Source organism: Bufo gargarizans, chromosome 1 (assembly GCF_014858855.1).
Source record: "Bufo gargarizans isolate SCDJY-AF-19 chromosome 1, ASM1485885v1, whole genome shotgun sequence".
Classification (NCBI taxonomy): domain Eukaryota; kingdom Metazoa; phylum Chordata; class Amphibia; order Anura; family Bufonidae; genus Bufo; species Bufo gargarizans.
In genome coordinates this window covers 443,939,750-443,966,544 of record NC_058080.1, presented here as the reverse complement: position 1 = coordinate 443,966,544, position 26,795 = coordinate 443,939,750, and the positions used below count along the sequence as shown (strand labels likewise).

The 26,795-nt window shown below is 48.8% G+C and overlaps 1 protein-coding gene across 1 annotated transcript in view; it reads left to right on the top strand.

Annotated features, from left to right (window-relative positions):
- Nucleotides 1-1,103: 1,103 nt before the first annotated feature.
- LURAP1L (leucine rich adaptor protein 1 like) overlaps nt 1,104-26,795 on the top strand; it is a 42,570-nt gene continuing 16,878 nt past the window's right edge. Inside the window, exon 1 of the mRNA XM_044287036.1 lies at nt 1,104-1,600. Coding sequence (XP_044142971.1) covers nt 1,397-1,600 — 204 coding nt within the window. The 5' untranslated portion in view covers nt 1,104-1,396. The remainder of the gene's footprint in view (nt 1,601-26,795) is intronic.

The window sequence follows — 26,795 nt, the reverse complement described above, 5'->3', positions numbered from 1 at the left end:
AGTTCGCTCATCCCTAGTTACCACACACCCTTTCTGTAGACTGGGCGAGGATGGCAAAAAATGCACATTGCCACTTAAAAACTCACACATTTAATAGAAAGTGACAAATCCAGTGGCTCTGTGACTTTTCTGCGCCTAAAAACAGTCGTCAGGGCAATAATAAATCAGGTCTTGTATGTCGATTGGGGGAGGGGGGGCGCAATTTGCCTAAAATGCCTAAGGCCCCAAAATACATTGTCCCGACCCTGCAAACTATGTTACTATAAAGATGCCCCACTGTGAATGCAGGCTGGGTGGTTGTTTTGCTTTTGGGATTTTTTTTTTTAGTTTTTTGTAAATTGCAGCACGCTGTGGGTGTGATTTTTTTTTTTTACACATTTTCCCTTAGGCTTCTTTCACACAAACGATACGGATTGTGTCAGGATGCGTTTAGTGAAACACACACCATTTCCCAAACAAGTTCAGTCAGTTTTGTCTGCGATTGCGTTCAGTGTTTCAGTTTTTACACGCGTGGGGGTGCAATCCGTTTTGATGCGCTGACCCTGAAGGTTGACAAAGCAACATCTCCTAGTGAAAAACGCATTACACCCGGATGCAATGCGTTTTTCACTCGCTTCTACGGGGCGAGGGCTGCGTGAAAAACAAAGACTATAGAACGTGCTGCGTTTTTCACGCAACGCAGAACTGATGCGTGAATAAAACACTCATGTACACAGACTTATTGAAGTGAATGGGTCAGGGTTCAGTGCAGGTGCTATGCGTTCACGTCACTCATCGCACCCGCGTGAAAAACTCGCTCGTGTAAAAGGGGCCTTAGGCTTCTCTGTATAGGAAAAAAGTGAAAGAACTAGCACAAGCCTGCTTTTTGTGAAGAATGCAGCCTACAAGGCACACAGCACTCCCATGCTGAAGCTGAGGGAACCTATAAGGATTACCTCATAGACATATTTCACAGAGCAACACATGAGACGCCGTGCGGCATTGTCTGTGAGGGAGTGCTCGATGTATTCTAAACAACGCGCAGCAGGCAGCACGCCTCAAGCACGTGAGACGCCACAGGGCCCTTCTGTTAGGAGAAGTACGGTACAAGGGCTGCGTCAGATCAAATCCTTCTGCCACTGAGGTTTAAAGTTTCAGCAGACCTGGAAAGTGAATGGTAGAGGCTGCAGAGTGCCAGTGTGCCCGGGCACCGTCCACCTGACTGCTCCTAGGAGACCCGGCGCTGGAGGGCAGACATATGGGTGTATGAGGAATACTAACTAATGACAGTGCACACCCTAATGAAGCAGTTGTGACTTGTCACCCAGGAAGCCATGCCTCGCTTCTCTGCCCTGCTGTAGAACCGCCTGGCATCTGGCTGCCTCTGCCTTGTAGCGCTGCTTCCTCACACCCAGTCATGGCCGATTCCTCCACCCCGGACCTCAGAGATATAGAGATCAAGCTGGGGCGCAAGGTGCCGGAGAGCCTGGCCAGGTCCCTGCGAGAGGAGCACGGGGACTGGAAGAAGGATGCCACCCGCTCGGAGTGCCCGCTCAGCCCTGCCCAGTCCAGCACCCTGGAGAGGCTGGAGAGTAAGCTCCAGCTGCTCCGCCAAGACATGGTGAGTGTCAGCAGGGGAAGCCCTGGCACCTGCTGGGCACAGGGGGATGGCCTGGCACTGTGGACACTATGCCATGGGGTGTGGGCACAGTATGTCCTGCCAGTGTACCTTTTGGGTAATATCTGCACTGTATTTGAGTATGGGTTGTGGACGTATATATATATATATATATATATATATATATATATATATATATAAAATCTAGTATTATATTCCCTCATAATCCATTAGGTTATGCACTTTACTATTCTAAATTGTCACCATTTCCAATATCTCTGCTTGTTGACGGTGAATGAAAGCATTCTGCTTTACATCTGGAAACTGCAAACCTAGGAGTATCGGTCTAGTCTTCTATGAGCTCAATCTACCAGCACAATACGTTTTCCTGTTCTGGCAGTTCGTTACTATGTATCAGTGCAGGTAGGGCGCTGTTCACACCGAGCACGGGCGCTGTTCTCTGTGAGATACACCGATGTGCCATAGACTGTAATTGCCAAATGTTTGCTATGGGTTGCCTATACTGCACACATGCGTTTGGCAGCACAGTTCCAGCGTGTGAACAGAGGAGCCTAGCATGTGGTAAGCAGTCAGGCTTTTTGCTTCCTGTTCACACAAACGAGTGAAGCCCGTCCGTGGGGCAGGCGCATGGGGATCGCAGACCCATTCACTTGAATGGGTCCGCGATCCTTCCGTTCCGCAAAAAGATAGAGCAAGTTCTATCTCTTTGAGGTGCGGAGGCACGGAACGGAACCCCAGAAAGCACTCCGTAGTGTTCCATTCCGTTCTTCCGTTCCAAATCTCTGGATTTGCGTACCCATTGAAATGAACGAGTCCGCATCAGTGATGCGGAATGGCCACGGAACGGTGCCCGTGTATTGCGGGTCCGCAATACGGCAACGGGCATCACACGTTTGTGTGAACGAGCCCTTAGGGGTATTCACATGACCGTGCTTAGTGCGGGAAACATGGAACGCGTCGGCCACATCTCCTGGACTGACCAGTGATTGGTTGCTATCTGATTGTGGATCTATTGTACTGTACTCACATCATCCCTTCTGTGCGGTACACCAGACCTGTACCCAGGGTCCTGCCTCAGGATAGGTCATCAGTATTTAATCGGTGGGGGGACCAATACCCCGCACCCCCACGATCACTTTGACTGGAGCGGGAGCACAGCTCTGTTCATAGCCTAGTGGTGGAACTGCAGGAAACAGCTGATTGGTGGGAGTGCTGGGTGTCAGACCCAGTGTGCCCTCTGGAAAGGGGAGGGTTAAAACAGCCTACTAACCAGTATTACCAGACCAATAGAAGCTTTACCTGCTGCAGAGTTTGGCATTTTTAACTCTTAATTCTAGCGCTTACAGGGGCCAGGACCCTGCTGATTGGACATTGACCTATTCAGAAGCCTGAAAACCCCTTTAAAGGGATATTCCAGTTTCAGAGCTCCAGCTGTCAGCTGAAGGACTGTGGGAAATATGAAACACCGGACACCCCAGTGACATTTGTGTGAATTGTTTGCATCTCTTTCAAGTCAGTAAATCATGGATCCATTGATTTTAATGTGTTTATTCACACGTCCTTGTTTTCTCACAGACTGTGGGGATCATTGACTAAGCCCTCTCTTACACGGGTGTCGCGTGTGAGGGCTGGTTAGGATGCGAGTGCGTCGCGGGAAAATGCGCGGTTTTTCCACGCGAGTGCAAAGCTTTTTAATGCGTTTTGCACACGCGTGAAAAAAATCGGCATGTTTGGTACACAGACCTGAACCCGGACTTGAATGGGTCCACAAATCCGGAGATGCGGTGCAGATCGTAACAGAACCCTATGGAAGCACTACGGAGTGCTTCCGTGGGGTTCCGTGCTTCCGTTGCGCAAAAAAATAGAACTTGTTCTATTATTTTGCGGAACGGATGGCTCGCGGACCCCATGCAAGTGAATGGGTCCGCATGCGGCTGCCCCCACGGTCGGTGCCTGTGCATTATGGACCTCAATTTGCGGTCCGCAGCATGGGCACGGCCAGCACACGGTCGTGTGCAAGAGGCCTTATTGCGAGTCATAACCAGGTGCAGGTCAGTAACACAGAACAGGTGCAGATCTTTCCCTTATACCTTATCTCTGTGGAGACTCCACTCCTGGTTTTGGCTCACAGTCACTGATGGAAATCACTGACATGTGTACTAGGCCAAAGTCTACGAGGGGAATTTATCACGAGGGGAGTATTTGAAGTCTGTGTTGGAGTACTTCATACCACATTTATCAAATGTCTCATGTTTCTTGATACTTGGTTCTGTACTTTTATCTAGAAAAGCTGCTCCAGTTTTCCTACTCCACCATCCTACTGGAGTAAAATTGTCACTTCTCTTGCGATAAATCTGGAGTGAAACTCATTAACATAGCTAACCACGCCTGCTTTCCCACCCATATTGGAGGGACCGGTGTGAAAAAGATTTTGCACAAGTGAGCAGTGATGGCCAGTTCGCCCGCGAACACATGCGGGCTGCCATCTTAACTCACAAGTCCGGCGATGCACAGGTAAGTCCTTACCTGTGTCGGGAGCCGGTCTGAAACAAATGCGGTCACCGGGAGCAGGCAGTTCCGATGAAGGGCCCCCGGCGGCTGTTCTCGGAACTGCCTGCTCCCTGGGACCGCATTTGTTTCAGACCGACTCGCGCACAGGTAAGGACTTACCTGTGCCTCGCCCGACTTGTGAGTTAAGATGGCAGCCCGCATGTGTTCGCGGGCGAACACAGTGAACTGGCCATCACTGCAAGTGAGCCCAAAAAGTCAGAGGGTAAAGCACAAACACACTGGTGCAAAGGAAGACTGGCTAAGGGCTCCTTCACACTTGCGGCAGGACGGATTCGGCAGGCTGGTCTCCCTGTCGGATCCGTCCTTTCGCCGAGCCGCCGGACCGCCGCTCCGTCCCCATTGACTATATGGGGACGGGGGATGAGCTCCGGCGCAGCACGGCGAAAGCCGCCGGACTAAAAAGTCCTGCATGTCCGACTTTTTAGTCCGGCGGCTTTCGCCGTGCTGCGCCGGAGCTCAGCCCCCGTCCCCATTATACTTAATGGGGACGGTGCGGCGATACTGCGAAACAGCGGAAGGACGGATCCGACAGGGAGACCAGCCTGCCGGATCCGTCCTGCCGCAAGTGTGAAGGAGCCCTTAGTTGCCCAAAGCAACCAATTGGATTCCTCCATAAATTTGGAAAATGAAAGGCTGCCTCTGATTGGTTGCTGTGGCCAACTAGGCCAGTTTAGCTTTGTACCACTTTTGATAAATCGCCCCCCCCCCCTCCCTTCACAAACATCTTCATGGATAAATCACTGACCATCTTGACATGGACATGTGAAAAAAGCCCTTTACATGGAGCCCCTGCAGCTCCTTAGTAGAAGGCCATAAAGCCTCCCTGCAGACCTTCTCATTAGTGCAATGTTCCCCGAACTGTGGCTCCTCAGCTGCTGCAAAACGGCAACTCTCATCAGGCGCTTATAGGGGGGCATTTATCAAAACTGCGGTAAAGGAAAACTGGCTTAGTTGCCAATACTAACCAAGCAGGTTCCACCTTTCATTTTTCAGAGGAGCTCTGAAAAATGAAAAGGTGCAATCTGATTGGTTGCAATGGTCAACTAAGCCAGGTCTACTTTACACCAGTTTAATAAATCTCGCCCTATTAGAACATGGTGGGACTTGTAGTTTTGCAACAACTGAAGAACCACAGGTTGGAGGTCACTTCTTTAGGCTCCGCACACACATAATTTGTTTTTGTTTTTTTACCAATTAAAACCCCAGAATAATTGCAAGTAGGTTTTTTGTCACCCGCAGTTTTTTGTGGCATTTTCTTGCACAGAGTGACCCAGATTTCCTAATCCTATAAATGGTGTACACGGGCTGTCTAGACAAGCAGCAGATATATCATAGTGCCCCAAGCACTTTTCTCTGACTATACCAATTATTGGTTGGCTTATGTCTCATTCACACATCAGTGGTTCACGGACGCTTGCTGTACATGTTCTCCCTGGACAGCACACCTACCTATTCATTTTAATGTGTGTATTCACACATCCGTGGTTTTAGCTCGGTCCATGGGTCTGTGGTTTTAGCACAGAAGAGTGCTCTATTTTTCCCATCTTCACAGATCCATCATCTTCATTTTAGTCTATGGGTCCATGAAAAACACAGATGCAACATGAATGCTATCTGTGTTTCATCCGTGTTTCACAGACCATTAGAAGAAGATGCTAAAAAATGAAACCTTCTGCAGTGCAGTGTCCGTGAAACACAGATAACACATGGAGACCATAAAACGGACACCCAGACCAAACACTGATCCTTCACGGAGATCTTCACTCAAGAATCACTGACCATCTTATCACGGTTTTCATCACGGACGTTTGAATGAGGCATTACTTTGAGACAGATTTTCACACCAGAATTGTGGTGCAATTTTGGCTTAAAATGGCGTATCTTAGGCCCTACCCATTCACATGAAGCCCTGCCCCCTTTCTGTTAAAAAAGTGTAGAAACTCTAGATGTGCCAATTTGTGCCACTTTTTTGACAGATTTTTGGTGCAGACATATTAGTAAATCTGGGCCAGTGTGTCTTGGGGGGTCATTTATTAAGGGACATGCGACTATTTTAGTTGTAAAATTAGTCGCAAGTCCCTTTTTTACCAGCCGTGCAACAATACTTAGTGTTTGGCAGTTGGACAGGGGTGTCAGTCCTGGCCCCGGCAAATTGACTAACATTGACACCTGGAAACAGGCGTATATGTTGGCGAAAAACTACACCAACCAGGGGCTGGAGATGTTTTCTTGCCAGGGGCAAGGACTGCCATAGATGCGCCTAATTTATGACATAAAATCAGATGACATAAAATCAGATGAATCTTATGCGGCACACACACGCTGTGAACAGGTTTCGGATGGCTCAGACAGACCACCAGTAAACAGGCTTGTTTGATCCGCCAACAAGCCGGAGCTGCTCCCACATTTTTATTGGCCACCATCCAGACACAGTTGGCACCTTCATTACACACCCCTGTCTCTGCCTGGACCTTTTCCAGTTGCTTAGCAGAAGGAAATTTGGTGTCACAGTGCCCATTACATGTCCTCCCATTTGATGGCCAGCTACCATAGCCTTCATTTTTTTGCGATTTTGTGAACGAAAAATCTGGACTGCTACAGACTAGAACTGTATCATCTTCAGCAACCAATCCAGGTTCTGCTTGGGATCTGACAAAGGTTGCCTTTGAGTATGGAGGCCTCATGGTGAGTGATTCAGTCTTGCCTTTGCTGTAGAATGACACATTGGCCCAACTGCTGGTGTGATAATCACATAGGACATTTGGTCCCCCATAGTAGTGATACGAGGAACACTTACCCTGGGTTCACACCTGAGCGTTCTGAAAGGATCGCTCTGTATGCGCGATTGTACCGGTGTTTACAATCGTGCATACAGAGACAAGCGAACGCCCATTGTAGCGCGTTCCCGAAAGTCTATGTACGGGAACGCCCGACAAAACGCCCCAAAGAAGCTCTAGAACTTTTTTGAGCGTAGGGCGTTTTTCAGCGCGTTTAAACGCGTTGTAAAACGCTCAAGTGTGAACCAGGGCCATATGGAAGCATTGGTTTTCATGTGTTGAGCGTTTTACAGCGCGTTTGAACGCGCTGTAAAACGCTCAGGTGTGAACCCAGCGTAACAGCAATATGTGCAGGACATCCTGCGGCCACGTGTGTTGCCTCTCATGGCAGGGCCTCTAACTGGCATTTTTTTTAGCACGATAATGCTCGCCCACCCACACAGCAAGGGTTTACCAGGAATGTCTCCACCAGATTACAGCACATAATTGGCCTGTCAGGTCACCAGATTTATTACCAATTGAGCATTCATGGAACCAGCTGGGACGCCATCTTCACAACCTACGAGTGTGCAGGATCTACAGGGTTTGCGATCCTCAGCAAGATCCACTGCAGACTTTTCTGTTGTATTTTACTTCCCATGTGGATATACCCTAAGGATTTGAGTGACTTTGACGAGGGTTAAGTTTGGAGGGTTAAAGAACTTGGTCAGAGTATCTCTAAAATGGTAGTCTTGTGGAGTGTTCCCAGTAAGCAGTGGTTAGTAGCTACCAAAAGTGGTCCAAGAAAGGACAGTTGGCGAACGGGCAATAGGGTCACAGGCGCCCAAGGCTTATTTAAGTACATGGAGCAAAAGTCAGCCCTTTCTGGTCCAATGCCACAGAAGAGCTACTATAGCACAAATTGTTGAAAATGTTAAAGAGAACCTGTCACATTGAACATGGTGTCTGGGCTGAAGGCAGCATGTTATAGAGCAGGATGAGCTGAGCACATCAATGTATAGTTTTATGGGAAAAGATTCAGTATAACTTGTAATTTACTTATTTATATATGTGCTCATTCTGGGCTTTGAAGTCAAGGAGGGGGTCCTATCAGTGATTGACAGCCTTCCCTCTATGACTGTGTATGCAGAGATAGCTGTCAATCACTGATAGGACTGCCAACTGGACTTCAAAGTCCGTAATGAGCACAGATATGAATAAGTACAGAATCTTTTCCCATAAATCTATATATCAGTCTGCTCAGCTCCTCCTGCTCCATATCATGCTGCCTGCAGATTATTACACATTTTCATGGGAACAAGTTTAAGGCTACTTTCACACTATAGGGACCCAGCAGTGGATCTCAATACCGGAATTAAATGGATCCGTTTTGATTGTGCCCATCAGGATGCATCCGTTCCGTTAGCATGCGGTTGTGTGAAATCAAAACGGGGGAAAAAAGGAATCCGTCACTAGGTACATTGAAAGTGAATGGGTGATGGATCTGGATTTTTAGACTTATAAAAAAACGGATCCATCATCATTGACTTACATTGTTTTCCGTACCGGATCCGTTTTTATGACTGGACACAAAACCGCAGCTCTTTCCATTCAGAATGCATAAGGACTAAACAGAAACGTGTTTGTCCGGTATTGGGATCCTTTATTGGATCCCAATAGCGGTAAACAACAACGCAAGTGTGATAGTAGCCTAATGCTCTCTACACCGTGCATTACAGCTTGCTGTGTACCAGGCTGCGTAGCCACATTGCTGTCCACCCATCACCACCACCTAAAGCAGGGATGTCAAACTCGTGGCCCTCCAGCTGTTGCAAAACTACAACTCCCATCATGCCTGGGCATACTACAGCTATCAGGAAATGATGGGAGTTGTAGTTTTGCAACATCTGGAGGGCCATGAGTTTGACATCCATGACCTAAAGCATCTACAATGGGTATTTAAAAGGGTTATGCAGTACAAAGATATTGATGACAGCATCAAAAAGATGATGAAAACTGCACATAAATCTGCTTCATTTATCGCGGTTTTTGTTGTCTTTTTTTTGGTGCGGATTTTCTTTTGCTTTTCACAACCCCATTGAAGTCTATGGGGAAAACCACTTTACTTAAAGTGCGGAATCACACAAACCATTGACATGCTGCAGATTTTGAAATTCACATGGAAGTTCAGTTTCCGCACATACCAAATACTCAATGGAGGTCATTTCTGAACAGTTTTACACCTATTTTTGGCATAAAAATGTCACAACACCCCATTATTCTAACTTTTTAAATGACCGCACACAACAATGTGTTTTTACTCCATGTTCGACACATAGGTGTATCGAGGGAGTATTTGGGACCACGGCCAGCAAATTCACTAATTTTACGAAAGAAAACTTAGTGCAAGCACTACCAAGGATGCACCTAATTTATGATGAGGAGCACCCCCCGTCTAAAATTAGGCGCATCTTCCAGCAGCAACGCTGGTGTAAAAGGAACAAAAAGAAAAGCCAAAAAATGACGGTCTTAATAAATGACCCCCCATGCATACATGACATTTGGCAAATCTCATTTACTTTGGTGGTGCAGTTTTACACTGCAATGAAAAGTAACAAAAAAAAGCCACCAATGGTGTAAAAATAAACACTGAAAAATGTGTAAACCTGCCTAAGGCTACTTTCATACTAGCGTTTTTACTGGATCCGGCAGGGTTCAGCAAAAACACTTCTGCTACTGATAATACAACCATCTGCATCCATTATGAACGGATCCTGTTGTATTATCTGTAACATTGCCAAGACGGATCCGTCCTTAAAGGGTTTCTACCACTTCAGTATGACCAAATTAGCTTTCAGACAGTAGCGATCTGCTACATAACCATGCAATTCTCAGACCTTTGTGTGGAGCCGTTTCATTAAAAAACTAACTTTTATTCCTATCCAAATGAGCCTCTAGGTGCTATGGGGGCGTCTTTTCAGCACCTAGAGGCTCGGTCTACTCACACTGTATGCCCGCCCATCTCGTCTTGAATGCCTGCCTCCATCACAGCTATCGGACTAATTCTCGCGCCTGCGCCGTTCACTTCTGTCTTCGGCACAGGTGCAGTGAGTGAAGGCCGCTCTCCTGATGCCGGCTTCCTCACTGTGACGTAGTCGGCGCAGGCTCAGTGAGGAATCCGGCACCAGAAGCGTATCATTTACTCACTGCGCCTGCGCCGATGACAGAAGTGAACGGCGCAGGCGCGAGAATTAGTCCGATAGCTGTGATGGAGGCAGGCATTCAAGACGAGATGGGCGGGCATACAGTGTGAGTAGACCGAGCCTCTAGGTGCTGAAAAGACGCCCCCATAGCACCTAGAGGCTCATTTGGATAGGAATAAAAGTTAGTTTTTTAATGAAACGGCTCCACACAAAGGTCTAAGAATTGCATGGTTATGGAGATCAGACACTAGCAGATCGCTACTGTCTGAAAGCTAATTTGGTCATACTGAAGTGGTAGAAACCCTTTAACTCCACTGAAAGTCAATAGGGGACGGATCAGTTTTCTATTGTGGCAGAGAAAACGGATCCGTCCCCTTTGACTTGCATTGGGGGTCATGCCATCCCAGGACGGAAAGCAAACTACAATATGTTGCGGTTTTCTCTCCGGTATGGGAACGCAACTAAACGGAACGGAATACATTTTGGAGCATTCTGTTCAGTTTTGTCCCCATTGACAATGAATGGGGACAAAACTGAAGCGTTTAAAACTCTAGTGTGAAAGTAGCCTAGCCATATCACCCTGCATACAAGAGAATGATTGGTCATATGTAGTACCCCAAATTCTCTTGGGTGACCTGAAGGCAGTTTACTATATTCTCTCTTCCCTGATTGGCTGAGAGGGATCATGTGGTCTACCGACGAAGATCCTGGTCTCTAATGCTGCTATTGGGTGTGTAGCAGTAGAAGGGTCTCTTTATCTACTTTGCTTAGTTTTATGTGACTGGCAGACTATTTGCTTTTCTTTCTGTTCATCATGCCTGTTTATATGACCTCACACATGACCAAGAACACAAGTGAGCAGGCACCACTACAAAACTTACTATGGCATGCCCGCGCTACCACACCCAAAAACGGCAAGTACAACAAGTGAAGGGAGTGGAATAAAGCGAGCAAAATCTTATTGAAGAAAGAGACAAAAGGGGTAAACGCACTTAAAGGGGTTTTCTGTAATTTTATAACTGATGACCTATCCTCAGTATGTGATCAGTGGTGGTCCACCTACTAATGGTAGACCCCTACTAATCAGCTGAGAAAGCACCGGCACTTCCATCTCGCAGCTTTGGCTTGCACCATTGAAGTGAATGTGGCTGAGCTGCGATACAATGTACGATGCTGTGCTTGGAGAGCAGAGAGACGGCTGCAGCGCTGCTGCGTGCACTGGTGCTTTCTGAAACAGCTGATCGGCTGAAACTCTTGGAAAACCCCTTTAAAGTTGTTCAGTTTCAGGAGGAAACCAGACAACCTTCCCCCCAGGATCTGGCATGAAATAATTAACAAGTAAGTACTTGCCTGCCAGATCCCACACCTCCACTCCGTTTGTCCCCGCTGGGCTCTATTTACCCAACTGCAGCAGTGATGTCATGTCTACATGTGACTGCTGCAGCTAATCATTAGCCTTGTCGGGTGCACTGCTGAGGCCAGTGATTGGCTGCAGCGGTCACGTGTTGTCATCGAGACATCAGGGCTTCTGCAGGGTAAGTAGAGCCCAGCAGGGAGAACCGGAGCGGCGGTGTGCGATCTGGCAGGCAGTAATGGCCAGTTCGCCGTGTTCGCCCGCGAACACATGCGGGCTGCCATCTTTATTCACAAGTCCGGCGATGCTGCACATGTAAGCCCTTACTTGTGCCGCAAGCCGGTCTGAAACAAATGCGGTCACCGGGAGCAGGCAGTTCCGAGAACAGCCCGATGAAGGCCCCCGGTGGCTGTTCTCAGTGACCTCATTTGTTTCAGACGGGCTCACAGCACAGGCACATGTAAGGGCTTACCTGTGCATCGCCGGACTTGGGAGTTAAGATGGCAGCCCGCATGTGGTGAAACGCCATCACTGCTGGCAGGTAAGTACTTACATGTTCCTCATCTCAAGAGAGACAGTGATGACAGATGGGTTTGTTTGTAGCTGATAGCATATACAGAATATAATAACTTCATCCTGCTATGACTGTGATTTACAACCCAAACATGCCAGTCAGGCCGGACGAGGAGCGCAGCGGTGGGGGAGGCCGTTCATGAAGAGGTGATGGCAGCGAAAGGACAGGTGAGGTAAGGGTTAAGTGGGAGACTGGGTCAGTTAGGCGCGAGTTGTCAGGGGAGCGGGAGGGGGTGGGGGCGTGGCTAGCGCTTGCGAGGGGAAGAGGCGGGAGAGAGAGGACAGTGCGGCCAGGGCAAGCGAACGGAGCGGACCTGCGTTAAGATGTCGGCTCAGGGGATGTCGGTGGAGCAGCTGCTGGAGTGGCTGAGGAGAGAGGCGGAGGTGCGGGGGCCTGGCTGGCTGCAGGAGCAGGTGGGTGCGTGCGGAGTTTTGCCTGCTCCTGTGGCTACCCCTCTTGAACGGGCGGCACGGCCGCGGCGGGGTCACCCACCGGCGCGCCTCAGCCCTGAAAGCACCCCCCGGGCCCGGCGCCGAGTCGGGAGCCCCTCTGCGGACCCTCCGCGGCGGAGGGCGGCCGCTCGGCCTGCAGTGAGTCGCCCTCGCCGCGGGAGGAATCCCACTACACGGCGGGGCCCTGAGAGGAGCGGGACGCCCCCTCCCCCGCTCCCGGCGGCGGTCTTCATGGATGCGGGACCAGGAACGGTGGTCCGGCCTGGGCCTTCTTACAGCGGGCGGTCCACTCGGCGGCAGGATGAGTTCCAGGTGCTTCGGGCTGCATGGGATGGAGGGGATTCCCCGTGCAGGCCCAGAGAAGATCGAGGCGGTGAGGTAGAGGGTCCCCTCGTCGACACGGACGCCGCGGTTCCGGCCCGGGGGCCTTCCAGTGTGGTCCAGAGGGTCGTCCAGGTGGTCCAGGAGGAGCAGCCGTCGACGTCTGGGAGCTACGCCAGTGAAGTGTCGGTGCGGCGGGAGTCTGGATCAGCGGCAGCGGGAGTCACAGCGCCCGTGGTGCCTGGTGAGATTGCATGGGGACCCATTTTAGCGCAGGGCTTCCCGGTGGGGGGGGCTGGGGGTGGGGCGGCCATGGGTGAGTTAGGTAAGGGGTTGGGGCAGTTGTTGGGGGGGCTGGCAGGATGGTTGTCTGGGTTGGGGTCCGGAGGGGGGTCGCCATTGCAGGGTTGGGGAGTGTTGCCGGGGTTGGGGGCTGGGGCGTCAGGGGGGGCGGCTGGGTCAGTGTCGGTGGAGACGCAGGTTGGGGGGGATGCGGAGGGGCAGAGGTTGGATGACAGGGCGCGTGGCGAGGTGTATGTGTGCTTTGAGGGCCCTTTGGGGGCTCATTTGAAGCAGGAGGTGCGGGAAAAGATATGGAAGGGGGAGTATGTGGAGATTTTTTCGCTGCTCCCGTTGGAACGGTTTAACTTGGACAGGGGGAAGAAGGATGAGGGTAAGAAGGTGGAGGAGGAGGAGAAGCGGCGGCATCGGCTGATTCCGCGGACATTTGCTAATTGGCTTCAGGCGTTTGCCATTTTAGCTAGTGTCATTGGGGAACGGTCCCCGGAGTGCTGTTCGGCGCTGTTTTGCTATCAGGACGCCATAGGGGAAGCGTATCGGGTTTACGGTGGGGTGGGCTGGCTCCGGTATGATGAGCAGTTCCGGCAGCGTAAGGCGGTTAGGCCTGATATCCGGTGGGATCACAAGGACATCGGGCTGTGGCTGAGGGTGACGGCGGTGCCTAGGGCTGGGCAGTCCTTTCGGGGGGAGCCGGGCGGGTCTTCTCCAGGAGCGTTGGCGGCTGCGTCGGCAAAGGGGCTGTGTTTCCTCTTTAATGAGGGAAACTGCAGGTTTGGGGCAAAATGCAAATTCAAGCATGAATGCACTGGGTGCGGTGGGCCCCATGGAGCGAGCCGTTGCTTTAAGGGGGGACGGCAGCGGGGGGGTGAGGGGGCTGGAAAAGGGACTGACTCCGGTGCGGGTGGACGTGATGCAGGAGTTTCTAGATAGATATCCGGATCGGGAAGCGGCTAGGTTGTTGGGGGACGGTTTTCGTTTTGGTTTTCGCATTCCCTCTGTGGTGGCGGCGGGGCCTGTGGTTCACAAGAACCTTAGGTCTGCGCTTGAGCATGGGGGAGTGGTTGGGGACAAGTTGCGGAGAGAGGTTGAGCTGGGGCGGATGGCGGGTCCGTTTAGGGAGCCACCGCTCCCGAATCTGAAGGTGTCTCCTTTGGGGGTGGTGCCGAAGAAGGAGCCGAATAAGTTTCGGCTCATTCATCATTTGTCTTACCCCAAGGGTGCGTCGGTCAATGACGGTATTGATCCTGAGATTTGCTCGGTGGTTTATACTTCCTTTGACGCGGCTGTGAGGTGGGTGAGGAGGTGGGGGCGGGGGGCGCTGTTGGCAAAGGTTGACGTTGAGGCGGCTTTTCGTCTGCTTCCGGTTCACGTGGAGAGCATGGGGTTGTTGGGCTGTTTTTGGGAGGGGGCGTATTTTGTTGATCGGTGTTTGCCTATGGGGTGCTCTCTCTCGTGCGCGTACTTTGAGACTTTTAGCTCGTTTTTGGAGTGGGTGGTGATCGAAGTGTCGGGTTGTAAGTCTGTGATACATTACCTGGACGACTTCTTGTGTTTGGGGCCGGCGGATTCGCGGGTGTGTTCCTTGTTGTTGCACACGTTGCAATCGGTTTTTGAGCGTTTTGGGGTGCCGTTAGCGCGGGAGAAGACGGTGGGTCCGGTGACGGAGTTATGTTTTTTGGGGATTGTCATAGATACGGAGCGGATGGAGTGTAGGCTGCCTGAGGATAAGTTACTGGATTTGCGCTGCGGTATTGAGCGGGCCATAGGGAAAGAGAAGATCAGGTTGCGGGATTTGCAGTCGTTGTTAGGGAAGCTCAACTTTGCTTGTCAGATTATGCCGATGGGGAGGATTTTTTGCAGGCGGTTGTCGGCGGCTACGGGGGGGGTGTCGGCGCCTCATCACTTCATACGGTTGGGCAAGGAGTTAAAGGGGGATTTGAGGGTGTGGGCGGAATTTTTGGGGCAGTATAATGGGCGGACGCTGGTTATGGGGGGGTTGTGTGATTCCGTGGATTTCGAATTGTATACGGATGCGTCGGGGGGGGTGGGGTTTGGGGCTTATTGCCAGGGACAATGGTGTGCGGGCAGGTGGCCGGAGGCATGGGTGACCCGAGGATGGGTGAGGAATCTGGCGTTGTTGGAGCTGTTTCCGATTGTTATGGCGGTAGTGTTGTGGGGTGAGAGATTTGGGAATCGGAAGGTCCGGTTTCATTGTGACAACCTTGGGGTGGTACAGGCTATTAACAGTTTGTCAGCGTCTTCCCCGCCAGTGGTTCGGCTGTTGCAGTTTTTGGTGTTGCGTTGTTTGTCGATTAATGTTTGGGTGGTGGCGGAGCATGTTGCTGGTGTGTCTAATTCAGTGGCGGATTCTCTTTCTCGTTCGCAGTGGGAGCGGTTCCGGCTTCTAGCGCCAGAAGCGGAGGAGGAGGGTCTGGAGTGTCCGCCGTGGCTCTGGGGGATCCTGGAGGAGAAGTGATGGGGTTGTTGAGGGATTCGCTGAGTCCGGGTACTTGGAAGGAGTATGGTAAGGCGTGGACGACCTGGGAGTGTTGGAATGATGCCAGGGGGACGGGTGTTGGGGGCGGGGAGGTTAGGCTGTTGGAGTTGCTGGGTTGTTTGAAGAGGGAGGGGTGGACAGTGTCCAAAGTGAGTCGTTTTATGGCAGGGGTAGCTTTTGGGTTTAGGTTGAGGCGGCTGCCTGATTTGACGAAGGGTTTCCTGGTGCGGCAGGTGTTGAAGGGTTGGCGCAGGGGGGAGCCCAAGGTGCCGGATCAGAGGAAGCCGGTGTCTTTTGAGTTGCTGTTGCGGGTGGGCGTGCAGTTAAGTATCATTTGTAAGTCTGGTTGGGAGCTGGGGTTGTTCAGGGCGGCTTTTGCATTAGCGTTCTTTGGAGCGTTTAGATTAGGGGAGTTGGTGAGTGGCAGTGTTCGGAGAGCGGGGGGTTTGCGGTGTGATGATGTTGAGTTAGCGGTGGACAGGGTTGTGGTTCGGATTCGACGGTCCAAAACGGATCAGGAGGGCAGGGGGCGGCAGTTTGTGTTGTTTGCGGTCCCGGGTTGTGGTATGTGCCCGGTGCGGTGTGCGGGCGCTTACGGCGCGGGGATTACCAAGGATGCGCTGCCATTTCTTCGGCATGAGGATGGTTCCTTTTTGTCCAGATTTCAGTTTCTGGCAGTGTTTAAGAAATGTTTGAGAGGATTGGGCGTGCCGGCGGAAGGATATGCTGGGCATTCGTTTCGGATTGGGGCCGCGACGGAGGCGGCTAGGTTGGGGGTCAGTGCGGAGGGGATTAGGAGAATTGGGCGTTGGGAGTCGGCGCGGTTTAAATCGTATGTTCGGTTGGGGTTTTTGTAAGGGGGAGTGGGTTGGTGTGAATTAATTTTTTCTTTTGTTGTTCGCAGGTGTTGCGGCGGCCTTGGTGTGGATCTTGGGTCACTCCTATGTTTTTTGGGGGGCGGTTAGAGCGGATGTGCGGCCGTGCGGGCGCCAGTTGGGTTTTAGTCCGGAGGTAGCCACGGTCCGGTGGTTGGGGGTTCGGGGGATGTTGTGGGGGGGAGTGTTGCGGGAGGTTCATCGCTTTGCGCGGTTGGATCGCCCTCCGGATGTGTTGGTGCTTCATGTAGGTGGCAACGATCTGGGTAGGAGGCCGTTTAGGGAATTGATTAGGGACGTCAAGTTCGATTTGTTGAGGATTTGGGCGCTGTTTCCAGGTATAGTGACGGTTTGGTCGGACATTGTTCCGCGGTCGGTTTGGAGGGGGGCACGGTCGGTGGACAGCATTAACAAGGCCCGGATAAAGGTGAACAGGGCGGTGGGTCGTTTTATGGCAAAGAATGGGGCGGTGGTGGTGCGACATGTGGAGCTGGAGAAGGGTGAAGGGGCTTTTTGGAGAGCGGATGGGGTCCATTTGAATGCGGTGGGAACAGATTTGTGGTCTCTGGGGCTCCAGAGTGGTGTGGAAACGGCGTTGGGGATGTGGAGGGACGCGCAGGCTTGAGGAGGTCAAGCTGCGCGTTCGTGGAGGCGGGGGAGGTCCTTGAAGTGGAAGAAGATGGTGGTATCTGAGGATGGGAGGGCCCCGCGGGAGGGGCTGGACTCTCATTGAGGAGCTGGTAGTAAATAACTACGCGTCCATCAGTTGCTGCCTCCGAGCTGGGTTCAACGGCTGGGGGCAAGATGGAGACGCAGGTTTTAGTGGTGTTATGAGGTTATTGGGGCTTCTAGGACCTCCCCTCGTCCTGGGTTAATTTATATGTTAATGATGTTATGTATTTATTTAATAAACGGCTGCTGTGGCCGATTAAATCCAGGCAGTGGTGTTGCGTGTTTATTTCTATGGGATTAGGAGGGTAGTTCTGGTATGGTAGGTGGTGTGGTGGACCGAGCGTATTGCCATTGCCCTCTTCAAGTCAGGCCGGACGAGGAGCGCAGCGGTGGGGGAGGCCGTTCATGAAGAGGTGATGGCAGCGAAAGGACAGGTGAGGTAAGGGTTAAGTGGGAGACTGGGTCAGTTAGGCGCGAGTTGTCAGGGGAGCGGGAGGGGGTGGGGGCGTGGCTAGCGCTTGCGAGGGGAAGAGGCGGGAGAGAGAGGACAGTGCGGCCAGGGCAAGCGAACGCCCACCCTCCCGGCCCTTTGGTGATAGGGTATGGGGGGGGTCTGGGTTGGTTTCCTTTGTTATTTTGTCGCGGCAGTCGTGGAGGCGGGGGAGGTCCTTGAAGTGGAAGAAGATGGTGGTATCTGAGGATGGGAGGGCCCCGCGGGAGGGGCTGGACTCTCATTGAGGAGCTGGTAGTAAATAACTACGCGTCCATCAGTTGCTGCCTCCGAGCTGGGTTCAACGGCTGGGGGCAAGATGGAGACGCAGGTTTTAGTGGTGTTATGAGGTTATTGGGGCTTCTAGGACCTCCCCTCGTCCTGGGTTAATTTATATGTTAATGATGTTATGTATTTATTTAATAAACGGCTGCTGTGGCCGATTAAATCCAGGCAGTGGTGTTGCGTGTTTATTTCTATGGGATTAGGAGGGTAGTTCTGGTATGGTAGGTGGTGTGGTGGACCGAGCGTATTGCCATTGCCCTCTTCATGCATCTTGTAGGAATTCGAGGAAGAGCAGAACTGACCGCAGTTTCATATACAGGCCATGTGGACTGATTATTGCCCAAATCAAGTCAGTTATTTCAGATGCCCACACTGGGTCCTTGTAATCAGCAAAGTTACTGGCTCGGTCATTACGTTTAGTATTCTGGTTTACATTTCATTGAGTAGAGACTGTCCCACTGGAAATGATTACTTTAAAATAAACCTGTCATATCCGCACCAGTGCACACTGAGCAGATATTCTCACTGGCAACATATAAGTAAACAGGTTTCTTGGCAATAATCCCCCATAAAAAAGGAACAAGTAGTCTGACAATAATCAATGTGAAGGGAGCACGCATTTTCCGTATACACCTGACGGCAAGGCACACTGCTGTAATCCAGCTGTATCATATTCCCCCTGCAGTGGTATACTTATGTATCGCCAACATATTCCGGAGCACTTTACAATAGGGGAAGCAGAAAACAAGTAAAATGACAAATACACTGATGCAAAAGGAGAGCGGTCCCTGCCCGTAAGAGCTTACAATCTAAACAGAAATATTGTATAACGCACTGAGAAGGAGTTCTTGGAATCAAATTAAATTGTGTGTGAATGTAATGATGATATTTGTAAGTGATTACATACATACATTGGGGAAAACTGTACAACTGAAAGGAGGCTCTAGTACCCTGGTGGGCCACCTCTAGCCTTGGTAAAAGATGAGATACGGTTGGGCATGGAGGGAGGTTCTGTGTGGTATCCTGAGGCACATTTGCCCACAGCTGGACCTATACAGTACAGACTAAAAGTTTGGACACACCTTCTCATTCAAAGAGTTTTCTTTATTTTCATGACTATGAAAATTGTAGATTCACACTGAAGGCATCAAAACTATGAATTAACACATGTGGAATTATATACATAACAAACAAGTGTGAAACAACTGAGAATATGTCATATTCTAGGTTCTTCAAAGTAGCCACCTTTTGCTTTGATTACTGCTTTCCACACTCTTGGCATTCTCTTGATGAGCTTCAAGAGGTAGTCCCCTGAAATAGTCTTCCAACAGTCTTAAAGGAGTTTCCAGAGATGCTTAGCACTTGTCGGCCCTTTTGCCTTCACTCTGCGGTCCAGCTCACCCCAAACCATCTCGATTGGGCTCGGGTCCGGTGACTGTGGAGGCCAGGTCATCTGGCGCAGCACCCCATCACTCTCCTTCATGGTCAAATAGCCCTTACTTTCAAAGTTTTCCCAATTTTTCAGCTGACTGACTGACCTTCATTTTTTAAAGTAATGATGGCCACTCGTTTTTCTTTACTTGGCTGCTTTTTTCTTGCCATAATACAAATTCTAACAGTCTATTCAGTAGGACTATCAGCTGTGTATCCACCTGACTTCTCCTCAACGCCACTGATGGTCCCAACCCCATCTATAAAGCAAGAAATCCCACTTATTAAACCTGACAGGGCACACCTGTGAAGTGAAAACCATTTCAGGTGATACCTCTTGAAGCTCATCAAGAGAATGCCAAGAGTGTGGAAAGCAGTAATCAAAGCAAAAGGTGGCTACTTTGAAGAACCTAGAATATGACATATTTTCAGTTGTTTCACACTTCTTTGTTATGTATATAATTCCACATGTGTTAATTCATAGTTTTGATGCCTTCAGTGTGAATCTACAATTTTCATAGTCATGAAAATAAAGAAAACTCTTTGAATGAGAAGGTGTGTCCAAACTTTTGGTCTGTACTGTAGATCCTGCACACTCATAGGTTGCCGAAGCTGGCATCCCAGCTTGTCTCAAAAATGATGGGTGATAAATCTGGAAACCAGGCAAGACAAGGAAGTCTTGCAATCTGGTAGAGACATTCCTGGGAAACCCTGCTGTGTGTGAGCATTATTCGGGTAAAAAATGCCAGGTGGAAGCCCTGCCATGAGAGTCAACACACACTCGAACACAACCATTGTAGGAGGCCAAACAGAACCTGGATTTGTTGCTAAAGGCGATATGGTTCCTTACGAGAGCAGTCCAAGTTTCCCGTCCACTACACCACTGCAAAATAATGTGATGGGGGCTAGCTGTCAATGGCAGTGTGACCCCAAATGTCCTTCTGCTAAGCACCTGGAAATGGTCCAAGCAGAGACGTGTGTAATGAAGGTGCCACCTGTGTCTGGATGGTAGACAACAAAACTGTGGGAGCTGCTCCTGCTTGTTAGCTGATCAAGCGATCCTCTTTACTGGGGGTCTGTCTGTGTCATCCAGAGCCTCATGTAACCACTGCTCTTAACACCTCATAACGGCTAGGTTAGAATGGCCTAGATGGCGGACAATTTGCCAAAAGGACCATCCTGCTTCTCTGAGTCCAGTGATGTGCTCTCTCTCAAAGTCTGTCAAGTAGAGGCATGTCTAGCAGAGGTACTCTACCCAAAAGTAGCCTCTGAGAGACTTTTTATAGGGCAATGGGGAGGTACTTTTTTACGCCCTCTTGTGGCAAGACCCAGTGTTTAGTCAGACCACATCTGTAATCATTTATATATTTGCCTGAGACATAACTGCATGCCGAGTTTTGCTGCAATCCGACATTTCTATTTGGGTGTGTTATTTTTTATTTTTGTCAGTGTGTGTATAAGGCTACTTTCACACTTGCGGCAGTGTGATCCGGCGGGCAGTTCCGTCGTCGGAACTGGCCGCCGGATCCGCCGATCTGCCGCTGACTGAAAGCATTTGTGATCCGGATCCGTCTCACAAATGCATTGCAAGGACGGATCCGTCTCTCCGCTTGTCATGCAGACCGACGGATCCGTCTTGTACATTTTTTCTCATTTTTACCGATCTGCGCATGCCGGAACGACGGATCCGGCATTCCGGTATTCTGAATGCCGACCCCGGCGCTAATACATTCCTATGGCAAAAAATGCCGGATCCGGCGTTCACGCAAGTCTTCATTTTTTTTCGCCGGAGAGAAAACCGTAGCATGCTGCGGTTTTCTCTTTTGCCTGATCAGTCAAAATGACTGAACTGAAGACATCCTGATGCAAACTGAACGGATTACTCTCCATTCAGAATGCATGGGGATATACCTGATCAGTTCTTTTCCGGTATTGAGCCCCTGTGACGGAACTCTATGCCGGAAAAGAAAAACGCAAGTGTGAAATTACCCTTAAAGTAGCACTCTCACAGAAAGAAATTTAGAAAGGTACATGATGTAAACTGCAGTGGAGGCAATCTTCTTGCCAGAGACTGTATTTGTGAGTTATCCCCTCCCTTCTGATCCTCAGCAGTGTCATTTGACCAGCAGACTTTCCAAAATCTGCTGTGGGGCCAGTCAGTTCTAGTTACGCCACTTGTGTGGATACTTGTCTGACGTAGGGTAAAAAGACATCACTGTGGTACACTGCAGAATTTGGATTGGGTGCTCTCCCAGAAGGCAGTTAGTTACTGCGTCAGACATGGCGTAAGGGCAGGTTATCAGATGGCACAGCCCAGGTTACAGCTCTGCAGCACTCAACAGTTAAATGCTGATCCTGGAACGGGTTCTGTTTAAGCAAACATGGAACAGTTTGATTAACTTCACATCAGGGTTACTGCAGCGAATGTCACATTCCAGGCACTGGTGAAGACTTTTCTTTAACCCTTATTATTCAGGTGAGAGTTCAGTCCTTTGGCTAAATGAGAAGTTTCTACTGCACAATCTGAACCATGCAGCAATAGGGCTAACACACAATACCCAAAATCCTAAGTGTGTCAGAGTTCTCCTAACTGTGCTAATACTACATTGTAGTACATCATATAGCCAATCAACCATCACATGTCAGTAGTATTAACTTGTAATATAAACATGAGTGGCAGATATTACATTAATAGGGCATTAGATAGGTAAATAGTATATACATCTTGGTTTAACTGACCTTGTTGCTTAATTCATTTAGGATCTAACTTCTGAAAACCATTCATGAGGTAACTGCCACTTGTCCAACTAACAGCTGTCACTTCCAGACCCCCACCCTTCACCCCCATGCTCGTTTACTGTATTTCAATGGGGAAAGAGGAATAAGCAGCTGTCAGACACCTCTGTCAGTGCCTGTCTCCTGAGGCAATAAAGGATTGGGCATGTGGGATACTTCCTGACATATGCTAGGGGCATACACAGATATCTCCATAGCATAGGGCTCCATAGCAAAATAACCCACCCTCCCCTCAAGTGAGCGTTCTGATGAATGTACCGTTTTGTTTATTAAGTGGAGGAATTTTTTAGTCTGATCCCAATATTTACACCAGACTCCTCCATACATGATTAAGCAGGCTGTCTATAGCAACCACAAGGGTAAGCTCTGTGCATAGGAATTCTTAAAGCTACCATTAAACTCAGTACCAGCTGTAAAAAGTTATTTTTGCTGAGCTCCCTCTAGTGGTAGCCGTACAACTATATCTTAAATTTATACTAGAAGGCAGGAGAAGTGACGGTCTCCCTTTCACACGAGTCTCATAGCAGTTGCAGTGTTTGCTTCTATGGTGAGTACACAATTAGAATCTGCATCTAGATCAGTGCTTGTGAACCTGTGAGGCGCCCCCTAGTTGTCTGCAGTGAGAACTGCATGTATGCTCACTAAAGGACCAGATTACATAGAAGTCAATGGAGAAGGGAGGGTGGAGTAGGAGAAGGGAGGCGGCTGTTGGAGACAGTCAAAGAGACTTAGGAACTTAATTACTGTCCTAATTTACTGCTGGATTTATATCTAAACTTCTTAGTTCTGTTGTATGATGTCCTCCTTGCTGCTGCCGCGTCTGAGGGCGTGCTGTGAGAGCTAGGGAGTAGGTTCTCCTGTTTCACCATGCCCTGTGAATGGGCAGACAGCTCATCTCTACGTCCCAGCTCAAAGACCATTCAGAAGTTGCAGAGGAGAAAACTGCTTAAAATGCCACATTGTGTTATTCCTCATGTACTCACATGACAGCCTATTCTGAAAAATTGCCTGAAGCGATAGTTACACTTTAAAGGGGTTGTTCACTATGGGGGCCTTTCGCTCAAACCACCTCCCCGCGGCACCGGACCTGCGGAGGGAGCATACACACCCCCGGTCGCTGGGTCCGGCTCGTTTACTTCCCTGCTGCCACTTCCTTTCTGCAGTCTCTCCGGGTCAACGTATAGCTTGACACGGGTCACGTGAGGCTGCAGACAATGACTGGGCACAGTGGTCACATGTCCTCAATACATCATGTCACTGGGCAAACAGGAATTATTTTAAAGAATGCATAAAAACAATATAAAAATAATATATTGATGTTTCCAAAGTTCACATATACCACAATGCGTACATCGACAGGAAACAGGGGTATTGCAATATTTGGAAGTCATCTACTCGACAAACTGCTACCATATTAACAAAATATATACTTTGTGAGAAAATTATAACCTAATAATTAATACACACAGCCACCTTCATGCAACTTTGCTGCAAACAGTGGGTATATAAAATATTGGATGAAAACTCAAATTTGCAACTAAAATGTGTACTCTAGCAGAGTTCTTCTGATAAAATATAGTCTGCAAAAAGCTGTAAGATGTGAGGAGTTCATGGATACCACACATACCTGGGCAGCAGCTACAGACTGTCTTGTTTTAAAGCTGACAGTGTACGCTTGCTGCTGTACTGTGGGAACTATCGCTGCATGTATGTGCAGTTCTCACTGGGACCCATTTCTATGAGGTGTAAGTGGATAGCTTCAAAGTAAGCCCTGGCTGGTAGCTCTAGCCTCTACACAGCCTGAGATACAGCCGTCAGTAGCAAGGTTCGCATGAGACATGTTTTTGGCTACTGAAGTGCCACCCTGCAAGGGCATATGAGATACTTTCTTGGCAGGGAAAGGGTTAAGGAGCACCTATAGCTATGATCAGCCCTATTAAACTTGGCATATTGCCTGGTAGGGTTGATCATGGTGAATAAAATGCAGCACAATTAGTACTTCTATTTGTATGCAAATTAGGTGATCAGAGCCATAATAGTAAAGTCGTCAGCGCATACGCTGTTGATCTCAGAAGTTTCTCCCTGCTGAGGTCTGCGCTGCACAACCACAAATGCCGTTATCCCTACCAGTAGGGCTGCAACGATTAATCGATAATAATCGATAACTGGATTCGTTGCCGACGAATCCAGTTATCGAATAATCGTCCGATTCGTTGCTATGCGGCAGGCGGTTTACTTTAAATCACTGCATCTTTATATTACCTTACATTGACGCTCCAGTAACAGGCAGAGCGGACAGCGGCGTAACGTCACTCATTCATGTGACGCGCCTGCTCCGCCTCCTTCATTCATAAAGTGGGCGGAGCAGGTGTGCACTGTTATGGGGAAGGGGATATGTGCACTGTAATGGGGAAGGGGATCTGTGCACTGTTATGGAGAGGGAGATATGTGCACTGTTATGGGGAAAGGGATCTGTGCACTGTTATGGGGAAAGGGATTTGTGCACTGTTATGGAGAGGGGGATCTGTGCACTGTTATGGGGAAAGGGATTTGTGCACTGTTATGGGGAAAGGGATCTGTGCACTGTTATGGGGAAAGGGATCTGTGCACTGTTATGGGGAAAGGGATCTGTGCACTGTTATGGGGAAAGGGATCTGTGCACTGTTATGGGGAAAGGGATCTGTGCACTGTTATGGGGAAAGGGATCTGTGCACTGTTATGGGGAAAGGGATTTGTGCACTGTTATGGGGAAAGGGATTTGTGCACTGTTATGGGGAAAGGGATCTGTGCACTGTTATGGGGAAAGGGATTTGTGCACTGTTATGGGGAAAGGGATTTGTGCACTGTTATGGGGAAAGGGATCTGTGCACTGTTATGGGGAAAGGGATTTGTGCACTGTTATGGGGAAAGGGATTTGTGCACTGTTATGGGGAAAGGGATCTGTGCACTGTTATGCCCATAACAGTGCACATATCCCCTTCCCCATAACAGTGCACATATCCCCTAGCCTTACACTGGGGGCATCCTGCTATAGTAACATCATGGAATTCAGTGTGTTCTTTAGAATAAGCTATTCTTTCACAGATGCATAGCTAGGTGCTGGACTTTATGCACCTATACACAATACTTTTGTCCATATAATGTAGCTTCCCATACACACTACAATTTATGACCTCACCATCATCCCAGGTTAAACTATTGCACCATGTATGGCCAACTTTGCAATGATGAGAAGAGTTGTTTTGTCTACATAGGTTACATATGTACACAGTTTGTTTCCAAGTAAACTAGTTTCCAAAGTTGCCCAGAAATTAGAAGCATGTACAGGACATATAAAAGGACAGACGCTGAGGAATCAAGTCATAGCTTTCATGTTCTGACATATGTGCTTCATTGTTCATTTGAAATAATGGCTCGTTTACACCTTGTTAGAGCTTGACATCAAAAAGCATAGTAAGCTTGGATTTATTTTTATGTGTCTTTTACTTGGCCTAAGAAAACTGTATGCCCCATTCTATAATATCCCCCTTCCATCACATTCTTCATGGGTTATACTTTGATTACTTGTTTGTCTTGTTTTATTGTATGACTCACTGTCCTAGAGGTATGTTTGTCTTTTTAATATATCCCTTTGTGGAAAATGGCAGCTTTATTGTGGTTCTGCAGTGAAACTAGATCACTTCTATCCACAATGTTAAGACCAGCTCTTGTTTTGATAGCACCGATATTTTCATGCCTCAGTTTGCAATGATATTCAGTGTTATGCTTTCAGGTTACATTCTTCCCAGGCTATGGTAACATGCTCTTGGACTAACGTAATATCTGGATAATTACAGACATGCCGTTACGAAGAGAAATCCTTTCAACAGCTGAACAATAACCTCTTGGTGTTAGCTCTAGTTCGTCCCATTATCTTGTTCATTGGCTTGCATATCACTGGTCAGGCTTCAGGAGGCCCTTCAGCAACTTTCCAAACTTATCAGAGCATTCCCAGTCAAAAAGGCTTCGACTTTGTACATGTATATGATCAAGGACAGAACATACACGAAATCTAAAACCATTACAAGTTCGTATTGTAATACGGTAAATAAGATAGTAAAGGGTTATTTAGCAGGGAGCATGTTAAACGTTATGACACCTATAGTACTGGCCTTTTTCTTTATCGGGCCAATCATCGGGAACAATTTTAAAGGCTATGTACACCTTTGGCATTTTTTAAAATTATTGCATTGTACTAATTTTGAGCTAAAAAAATGTTTTCAATTGGTCTTTATTAAAAATGATGAGCCATTTTCCCTGCACAAATTTGATTTTACTAGCAGGATCTGTATTTTTCTCTCTACTCCATCAGGCAGGGAGCTGACGGGCTCCTTACCTCTGATCTCTGACCTTATAAACACGCATTAAAGCTCAATTCTTATATTACTAATAAGAATGTGGCTTATGACCTTTTAGTTATTTAAAGATAAGGGTCATTAGATGAAAGGCACAAAGTGAAAGTACCATTCACACAGTTAGAAAAACAGTTAACCCTTTGTGACAGAACGGCTCAATATTTAATAAAGACCAATTGAAGAAATAGGTTTCAGCCCAAAGTGAG